This window comes from Rhinopithecus bieti, unplaced genomic scaffold (assembly GCF_001698545.2).
Source record: "Rhinopithecus bieti isolate Rb0 unplaced genomic scaffold, ASM169854v2 scaffold_28055, whole genome shotgun sequence".
NCBI classification, from domain to species: domain Eukaryota; kingdom Metazoa; phylum Chordata; class Mammalia; order Primates; family Cercopithecidae; genus Rhinopithecus; species Rhinopithecus bieti.
The window spans coordinates 2,174,217-2,183,411 of record NW_016812914.1 but is presented as its reverse complement, the minus strand read 5'-3'; the positions used below and the strand labels follow the sequence as shown (position 1 = coordinate 2,183,411).

The 9,195-nt window shown below is 60.3% G+C and overlaps 1 protein-coding gene across 2 annotated transcripts; it reads right to left on the bottom strand.

Moving 5' to 3' along the window:
• Positions 1-260: 260 nt before the first annotated feature.
• MATK (megakaryocyte-associated tyrosine kinase) lies at positions 261-9,195 on the bottom strand. 2 transcript variants are annotated; one of them, XM_017847247.1, is made up of 14 exons: positions 8,969-9,189; positions 7,867-8,089; positions 7,629-7,688; positions 7,137-7,250; positions 6,924-7,039; positions 6,615-6,834; positions 5,994-6,087; positions 4,450-4,515; positions 2,300-2,399; positions 2,139-2,223; positions 1,981-2,054; positions 1,595-1,790; positions 805-891; positions 261-718 (listed from the first exon to the last, which is right to left on the bottom strand). In XM_017847247.1, exons 2-14 carry the CDS (start codon positions 7,936-7,938, stop codon positions 479-481), a joined length of 1,524 nt encoding a protein of 507 aa, XP_017702736.1. In that variant the 5' UTR covers positions 7,939-8,089; positions 8,969-9,189; the 3' UTR covers positions 261-478. The 2 variants fall into 2 exon arrangements, with proteins under 2 accessions (XP_017702736.1, XP_017702737.1); XM_017847248.1 differs by lacking the exon at positions 7,867-8,089 and having other exon boundaries at positions 8,969-9,195.

The window sequence follows — 9,195 nt, the reverse complement described above, 5'->3', positions numbered from 1 at the left end:
GGGGCTTGGGGCTGGTGGGTGCCCAAGACAAGGCCAAGGATCAGTGGGGTCCCAGTTAATTGATCCCATCATGTGGGCTGCAGTGGGTTCCACAGAGTAGGGAGGTGACCGCTGGGGCCGGGGCACACAGGGCATCCGGGGGGGTGGACCTCTACGGGAGGACCCAGGATGCCTGGCGCCTGGGAGTGTCCGAGAGCAGATCGCCAAAAGTGGCCTCCGGGGAAGAGGGCATGGGGACACAGAGAGACACAGGCGCCTACAGTCCTTGGAATCCGTCTTTATCGTGGCGATCATCCTTCGCCTTCGCAGGTCTGGGGTGTTCACGGGCCGCCCAGAGCCCCTTACGCGGGCCAGCCCCTGCCGTGGGCACCAGGAGGATGCCTTGCCGACCTGGACCCTCCTTGGGCCTGGCCGGTGTCCCCACGCCACACTCCCCACTCTCTTGGTCCTCTGGGGCCAAGGGCCCCACCGGGTGGGGTCAGGGCTCCTGGCTTCGGGGCGAGGTGGAGCCGTCGGTATCCTGCCCTGAGACGGAGGCCGGGGCGCCCGCGCTGCGCAGCTCCCGGGCCAGCTTCTCAGCCAGCTTGCGGAAGGGTGGCCGGCGAGCGGGCTCTGCCTCCCAGCAGCTGCTCATGAGGACGTGCACGGGGCCTGGACAGCCCTCGGGGGGCTCCATGCGATACCCCTTCTCCACGGCTTCTGACACCTCCTTCAGTGACTGCGGACAGCAGGTGTGGGCAGGGGTCAGGGCCACAGCCTCTGAACCTGCCCAGAACCCAGTGCCTCCCTGGGGCCCCCGCTCACCATTTTAGGGTACGGAGCCCGTCCATATGAGAAGACCTCCCAGAGCAGCACCCCAAAACTCCAGACATCCGACTTGCTGGTGAACTTCTGTGGGGCCCGAGACAGGGGTGAGGAGGGACCCCTCAGGGTTTCTGCTCCAGCCTCTGCTTCCTCCAGGAGGCCATCCTAGGTTGACCCTCACTTTCTGGTCTCCTCCTAATTGATTTCTCCCCCAACGCCGCCCACAATCGAGTCTATCTAGCTCAGCCTTAGTGCATGAAGGAAGCCTGGTTATTCTTCACCTCAGTCCTGAGCCCATGCCTTTTTTTTTTTTTGAGACGGAGTCTTGCTGTCGCCCAGGCTGGAGTGCAGTGGCCGGATCTCAGTCCACTGCAAGCTCCACCTCCCGGGTTTAAGCCATTCTCCTGCCTCAGCCTCCCGAGTAGCTGGGACTACAGGCGCCCGCCACCTCGCCCGGCTAGTTTTTTGTATTTTTTAGTAGAGACGGGGTTTCACCGTGTTAGCCAGGATGGTCTCGATCTCCTGACCTCGTGATCTGCCCGTCTCGGCCTCCCAAAGTGCTGGGATTACAGGCTTGAGCCACGGCGCCCGGCCCAAGCCCGTGCCTTTTTCAGAGCTGGAGAAACTGAGGCCCAGAGGGAGGCTACAAGGAACAATTATGGGCCAAGAGCTTCCTGGGGAGGCAGAGCCATTGCCCTTGGAGTTTCCGAGAGGCCAAGTGACATAGCCAGGGTCATAGAGCAGAGCTGGGGGGACCCCAAAGCCCAGGGGTGTGGGAAGGAGGGCTCACCCCGTGTTTGAGAGCCTCGGGCGCCGTCCACTTGACGGGCAGCCGGCTCGAGTCCAGCCCCTTCCGCTCTGCTTTGGCCAGGCCAAAGTCGCTGACCTTGGCCACCAGGTCCTCGGAGACCAGGATGTTGCGGGCGGCCAGGTCGCGGTGCACCAGCTTCTTGCTCTCCAGGTACTCCATCCCCTCGGCCACGTGCCTGGGGGGAGCAGGGGGCAGTGGGGGCTCAGGTGCCAGGACACCTGCATTCAGGGCTCAGAAAGCTCTGGGTGCCTGGGCCACAAGCTCAGAAAGCCTCCCTGCCCCGTGCCTCAGTTTCCCCTTGATAGATCTTGGAATCTGCCCCCTGATGACCCCTGCGCCCCCGGCACCCTGAGAGCCCCACTTACAGAGAAAACTGCAGGAGCTGAGCGGTGTTCACGAGGGCTCGGCCCCGGGTCCGCAGAAAGTTCACCAGGTTGCCCTGTTGGGGGTGGGAGACGGCCGTGGGGGATGTTAGGGCTGCTCTGCCGCGTGGGACCCCCTCCCCGCCTGGGCCCCGCCCCACCTTGCTCACGTGCTCCATGACAATGTACAGCCCCTGGTGCAGGATCACGCCCAAGAGACGCACCAGGTTCTTGTGTTGCATCTTCCTGGGGGCGGTGGGGTGGGCGTGAGGGCGGGCTGGGACCCCCATCCCAGGGTCCCCGCCCCCACCCCGGGACTCACGTCATGACGGCCGTCTCATCCAGGAAGGCCTGGGCTGTCACGTCACACTTGATATTCTTCACGGCCACCTTTTGCCCCAGGTACTCACCCTGCAGGACGGCTTGGGGGTGGGGACGGGGAATGGGGTGAGATCGGGACCCCCAACAAACAGGGACAGAGAGACAAACGGACAGGCCTGCTCACACCGGTGCCCGTGTAACACTCACACAGCTGCGGGTCCCCAGACCTTGAAACGCAGCCCCCACGCTCCCCATCCCCCCCACCCTCACAAGCTCCAGACCCAAGATCAAAGAGAACCATCTGGCCCCAGCGCGGTGGCTCACGGCTGTAATCCCAGCACTCTGGGAGGCCGAGGCAGGCAGATCACCTGAGGTCAGGAGTTCAAGACCAGGCTGACTAACATGGAGAAGCCCCATCTCTACTAAAAATACAAAACTAGACAGGCGGATCACTAGTTCAGGAGATCGAGACCATCCTAGCTAACACGGTGAAACCCCGTGTCTACTAAAAAATACAAAAAACTAGCTGGGCGAGGTGGCGGGCGCCTGTAGTCCCAGCTACTCGGGAGGCTGAGGCAGGAGAATGGCGTAAACCCGGGAGGCGGAGCTTGCAGTGAGCTGAGATCTGGCCACTGCACTCTAGCCTGGGCGACAGAGCGAGACTCCGTCTCAAAAAAAAAAAAAAAACAAAACTAGCCGGACGTGGTGGCACATGCCTGTAGTCCCAGCTACTTGGGAGGCTGAGGCAGGAGAACCGCTTGAACCCTGGAGGCGGAGGTTGCAGTGAGCCAAGATCGCACCATTGCACTACAGCCTGGGCAACAGAGCAAAATTCCATCTCAAGAAAAACCACAAAAAAACAAAAAACCAAAACAAAGAGAGAACCATCTAAGCCAGGGGTCTGTGAACCTCCACCCCTGGGGCCAAATCTCCCGTCAATTCTTTTGCAAGACCCTTGAGCTCAAAATGTTTTTTGCATTTTTATTTTTAAAATATTGATACAGGGTCTCACTCTCTCACCCAGGTGGAGTGCAGTGGCGTGATCACAGCTCAGTGTAGTTTCAAATTCCTGGGCTCAAGGGATCCTCCCCTTCCAGCCTCCTGAATAGCTGGGACTACAGGCATGCTCCACTGTAGTCTGGCTTTTTTTTTTTGGTACAGATGGAGGTCTTGCTATGTTGCCCAGGCTAGACCTGAACTCCTGAGCTCAAGGGATCCTCCTGCCCCGACCTCCCAAAGTGCTGGGATTTCAGGCATGAGTCACTGCGCCTGGCTGGTTTTTGCTTTTTTTTTTTTTTTTTTTTTGAGATGGAGTCTCGCTCTGTCGCCCAGGCTGGAGTGCAGTGGCGCTATCTCGGCTCACGGCAAGCTCTGCCTCCCGGGTTCACGCCATTCTCCTGCCTCAGCCTCCGGAGTAGCTGGGACTACAGGCACCCACCACCACGCCCTGCTAATTTTTTTGTTTTTTTTTTAGTAGAGACGGGATTTCACAGTGTTAGCCAGGATGGTCTTGATTTCCTGACCTTGTGATCCACCTGTCTCGGCCTCCCAAAGTGCTGGGATTACAAGTGTGAGCCACAGCGCCCGTCTGGTTTTGCATTTTAAATGGTTGTAAAACAAATCAAAAGATGAGTACTGTTTCAGGACATGTGAGCATGATACAAAATTCAAATTTCTGGGCCATGGTTTTCATGGCCACACCCATATGTTTACATATTATCTGTGGTTGCTTTCACTCCACAAGGGCAGGATTCAGCAGCTGTGACAGCAGCTCCCTGACACATGAAGCAGAAAATATTTACAATCTGGCCTTGTACAGAGAGTTGCTGACCCCTGATCTAAACCCCAGAGCCTTCCAGAATAATAATTTCAGGGAATGGTGTTCCAAACATTCCAAACAGAGGGACTGACCATACAAGACCCTGGTAGTGTGAAGTCACTAACAGTGACTGCTTGAGTTCATTGACTCCTCATGACAGCTGCCATTACCCCGTTCCAGAGGGGGAAACTGAGGCTCAGAGGATTTGCGTGTCTTCAGTTGCACAACTAGTAGGTCGTTAAGTATGGGTTTGAATTCAGCTCTGTAACGGCAAAACCTCAATGTGCACCTCCCTCCTTCCTTCAGCACCCCCAATCCGGTCCGCCACTCACCTCCAAACTCTCCCTCTCCGATCTGCGCTCCCAATGTCAAATGCTGCAGGTTCAGTAACCAGCCCGCTGTGGAGTGAAGACCCAGTCAGAGGGGTAATGGGCCCCCCAAACCCTCCCATTGGGGATTCTACTTGGTGAGAGACTAGGTGAAGTCTCTCACAGTGCTGCAGCTGTGGATACACATTTGAATGGCTGCTGGACCTGGCAATGCCCCGAGGACGTATCAGAGACACCCCACTCCTGGTACCAATTATTATTGTTGCAAGCAACAGAACTCTCTCAGGTTGACCTGAGCAAAAAGAGGCTTACAGGAGGGATAGTGGTGTGAATGGTCAAAGCTGGGGGCCTGCCTGGCTGAGACCCTCAGATTCCACATTTGCCGTCCAGGAACTCCCTGTCAGGCTCAGGGGGCAGTGCCAGGAAACACTTCAGGTCTCAGGTCTCAGAGATAAGAGCTGCCCTTTTCTCTTTGGCTCTCTTGTCCCTCCAAATACCCGCTGGGCTCTTCCCTACACAGTTCTTTACCTCTGACCACTCAGAAACATGCACAGAGCAAAAAAAACACCACAACATGGAGACCCATAAAGGTTCCAGAATATTCCAGAGCTCTGGCCTCCCTGACCCTTCTCCCAAGCACTCCTGTGTTGTCCCCTCCACTGACTGTCCTCTGGTTGGTTCTGCAGGCGTTCTCTTCTCCCTCCAGAAAGTGCCCCCTCCAAATGCCATGGTCTTAAGGGATCATTGGTCAGGGTGATGCTAGTCTCCACCTGGGTGCCATCCCTGATGGGTACAGATTTCCCTAGGAGAGATGTACTTTCAAGGAGACAGACATGGGGTGGGAAGAGGCATTTGCTTTAGACGTTAAACACTGAGGATTTCACTAATCAGGGGCTAGAAAAGCATTTCAGGTGAAGGGAACAGAATACACAATGGCTCAGAGGCATGAAGGAAACAATGATGATCACAGTTGACCTGGGAGGGGGTGGATGCGTGGAGGAAGGGCTTTGCAGATGAGGCTGGAAAGGTGGCTCAGGCCATGCGGGCAGGTTCTGGAAGGTAGTGGAGCTGCCGGGCCTCTCTCCCTGGAGGCATGATTTCATGACAGAAAGATAACCTTGAGACCGCACTCAAGGCCTGGGCTGGAAGGGGGACTCGCCCTCTGGTCGCCCTCTGGGAAGGAGGCAATCTGATGGGAGGGCCTGAGGCTGGACTGTGGGGAGGGGAGCAGATTCACCAGGTGTTGGTAACCTGGCCAAGGAGGGAATGCTAGAGGGTAGGGTGGGTGGAGGTTCAGGGCCAGGTTTCTGGCTCAGATGGTGGATGATGGTGACAGAGATGAGCGGCGAAGCTGGGGACCTATCAAAAAAAGGACTGATCTGTGTCTGTGGGTACCCCCGAGGCAGCCCACGTCTTCTGTCCAATAGTTGGCATGGAGACAGGCTTGGGTGATCTGGCCTCAGAGGCGTGGGGGCCCCAGGGCCCTTCCTCCCGGATTGGGCTAACATGGTCAGGGAAGGGGGTCTGCCCTCCTGGGCGTCCCCTACCCCTGGCCAGCTCCTCCTCGGCAGACTTGGTCCCGTGTTTCCGCTTTGGTCTCACCAGCTTGGTGCAGATAGCGCCCTTGTCCTTGCTGTAATGCTGCAGAATGTGGGGACAGCCATGAGCCCAGCCCCAGGGCGGGGAACCCCAGCATCCTGTTCCCTTCCTGGGTGGCCTCTGGGGAGGGTGGGTGGGACTGGGGAGGAGGAGAAAGGAGGGGGAGTCCTCTGGATTGGTATCAACTTGGGGGGCGTCCTGGGGGTCCCCAGAGGAGTCACCCTAGTCCCTGGAGGTAGAACCAGACTAACTCAGGCCACCTGTAGGATGGGCAGTCCATACGGATCAATGCCCATTTCTGCATTAATGAGAATCCTACCGTGGGAGTCCTCCTGTCTGCCTATCTGAGATGGGATGGGGGTCTGGGGGGCCCCAGGGACTACCCCCTTCATCTTCACATTGGGGAAGCACAGAGCTCAGGGGGGTCCCGGGTGATCAGCACAGAGGTAGGGATGGTGTCTGCCCAGCTGCTGGGGAAGGGATGGAAGTCAGGTGACTGGCCCCTCCATCTCTACATAGGGGAGTCTCTGGGGCTGCAGGGATGGGGTGGGGCCTCTGGATGGCAGCACCTCCACCATGTCCATGAGGTTGCAGAAGAACACGGCCTCATCGATGGTGAGGTGGCCGTCGCGGTGCAGCACGCGGTAGTGGATGACGTCGCGGCCAAAGCTCACGCACAGGACGTAGTCGCCAGGATGGCGCGCGGACTCCCGCACCAGGAACAGCCCGTCCTCAGGTGGCTGCAGCTGCTGGACAGCCTCCTGGCCCGAGATCTTCCCGTGGAACCACCTGGGGGCACAAAAGGGGTGGGTTGGACCAGGCTGTGGGGCGCGGTCACCTACTGGCCCCTACTCCAGGCCCCTGTCCCGCCCACTCACGGCATGAGGCTGAGCTTGGGGTCTGTGGAGAGAGCCTCCCGCTCCCGCAGCGCCCCAGCTGCCAGCAGCCCCTCCTGCCCGCTGGTGTGGTGCTTGACGCGGTACCAGCTCTTGTTCTGCCAGGGAGGAAGCACAGGGTTGATGTGGGGGGTTTGGGGGTGTCTTGGTGGAGCCCCCAGCCCCAAGCACCCACACCCGCTGGCCGCCTCTCACCTCGCAGGCCTCCAGGATGGTGACCACATCGCCCTTGCGGAAGGCCAGCTCCCCTGGCTTGGGGCGGGTGTGCTCGCATTTGGTGATGCACTGGGTACCCGGGGCCCAGCGCCTCTGCAGAGGGGGCCAGGAGAGGGGCGAAGGGAGGACATCACGGAGATGTGGGGAGCAGAGGCATGGGAGGGGAAAGAGGACAGGAGGGAGAAAGGCATGGAGATTGGAAAAGAGCAGGGAGGCAGAGAAAACAGATGCAGACGTCGGGGAAGGAGAGAAACGGGGTGAACAGTGCTCAAAGAGAGAAATCGTAGAGTCACAAAGAGAGGAGGACCGGGACAGAAGGTCAGGAAGCCAAGATGACTGAGAAAGTCCAGGCAGAGCCCAGCAGAAGTGGGTAGAAGGCAGAGAGTACAGCCCTCCAGGAAGGGGGCTGAGGGTGTGGCTGGAGTTGAAGAAGGACCCGGGGGATAGAGGAACCAGTCTAGACACACTTACCGTTGGCATCCTGGCTGAGACAGGCGGGGGGTGCCAGGCTCGGAGGAAGCGGGGGCTCACCTGGGGAGGGGGCAGAGTCCAGGTGGGAGCTGGGCTGGGACCCAGGGTCCAGTTCCCACCACTTCCAGCCCAGGCCAGGTGGGGGCAATGGCCAGGCAGGCAGAGAGAGCCCCCGAGAGGCATCCTGGGTGGGACCCAGAGCTGGCTCCCCAAACCCCTTTGGAGAAGTGATCTTTACCCGGGGAAGTTCTTTAGCAGAATCACAGCCATGAAATGCCCGCCAGGAAAGCAGGGAGCCTCGCCCCGCCATCGCCCCCAGAGGGAAACTGAGGCAGGGGAGAGGAGCACTGAGCAAGTGGTCACAGTCGGGGACGCTGGGAATGGCCTGCCACAGTCCGGGCGGCTGGCACGGGAGGTAGGGAGCTGGGTGCCACTGGACCGAGCCTGGTTCTTCCTCTTTTCTGGTAAGTAGGCAGGGGCGGGGTGGGGAAATAGGGATGAGTCAAGGTCATTCCCAAGATTCTCTGACCGTGGGGTGGAACTGGGGGCAGGGGTGGGTCCAGTAGCCCTGCTGGGCTCCTCCGGCCACCCACTGAGCCTCTCTGATCCCCCCAAACCCAGGACAGACACACAAAGTTGCTCACTGCTGCAGGGGTGGGGGACCCTCCCTGCCTCCCCCATCTCCAGGACCGCTGGTGGCTGGGAAGTGGGCGGTGCTGGGGGGTGAGTCTCGGCCCCTCCAATATGCGCCTCCCCTGAAATCCTCCAGTCCCACGTGTACTCACACGCATACGGATGCATGTACACGCACAGAAACACACGGGGCTCGGACACAGGTGCGCGCAGACAAGCAAATGACCACGTCCACCTGGAAACAGGTGTGCGCACACGTCCCCGCGCGTCCGCGCGCATAAGCGCTCCACACCTGGGAACGTGCGCACCTGTCCCCCGCCCCCGGCACACACACAGCAGCCCCACACTGGAACACCTGGGCGCCAGCACCGGGCCACTCGGGCACGCAGGGCGCTACGCAGGGCCGCGCACACGCTTCTCGGCCACACGCGCACAGCCCTCCACGTGGACGCGCGGGTACACACGCCCGGGGCTCGTAGCCGCGCACACTCGCACCCAGGAAACCCCCGCCGCCCCCACGCCGGGTCCGATCGTCTCTGAGCACCCTCCGCCCCAGCCGCGCAACCGCCGCGCGCCCGGGTCGCGCACCCTCGCGCGCACACCGGCCCTTCCTGCGCACGTCCCGGACCCACCCCCGCCCAGAGCCCTCGGGGTTTCCCCCACCCCGGCCTCGGGGTCTCTTCACCTCTCCCCGCCGAGGTGCTCACCTGCTTAGGGGGCGCCCCCGGGCCGCGCCCCGCGCCCGCCCCCAGGAGGGCCTCCGCGAGCCGGCTGCGCACCCCGAGGCGGTCCCGGCTGCACAACTTGGAGCGAGTTGCTCCGTTTCCTCATTTTGGGGGCGAAGGAGGGTCGGGGAGTGGGGGGAAGCGGGAGGCGCTGCGGCCTGGGAGGCCCCCGCGGGTCCTAGCGCCGGCCGCACTGCGGTCTGCTCCGC

Bases quoted from the DNA above. Each gene is read 5' to 3' on its own strand.
- MATK (XM_017847247.1), bottom strand. From the start codon at position 7,938: ATGGCGGGGCGAGGCTCCCTGCTTTCCTGGCGGGCATTTCATGGCTGT. The intron at 6,835-6,923 runs GTGAGTGGGCGG...TTGTGCCCCCAG, and splicing joins CCCAAGCTCAGCCTCATGCC to GTGGTTCCACGGGAAGATCT. The intron at 4,516-5,993 runs GTAGGGGACGCC...TTCACTCCACAG, and splicing joins CGAGGAGGAGCTGGCCAGGG to CGGGCTGGTTACTGAACCTG.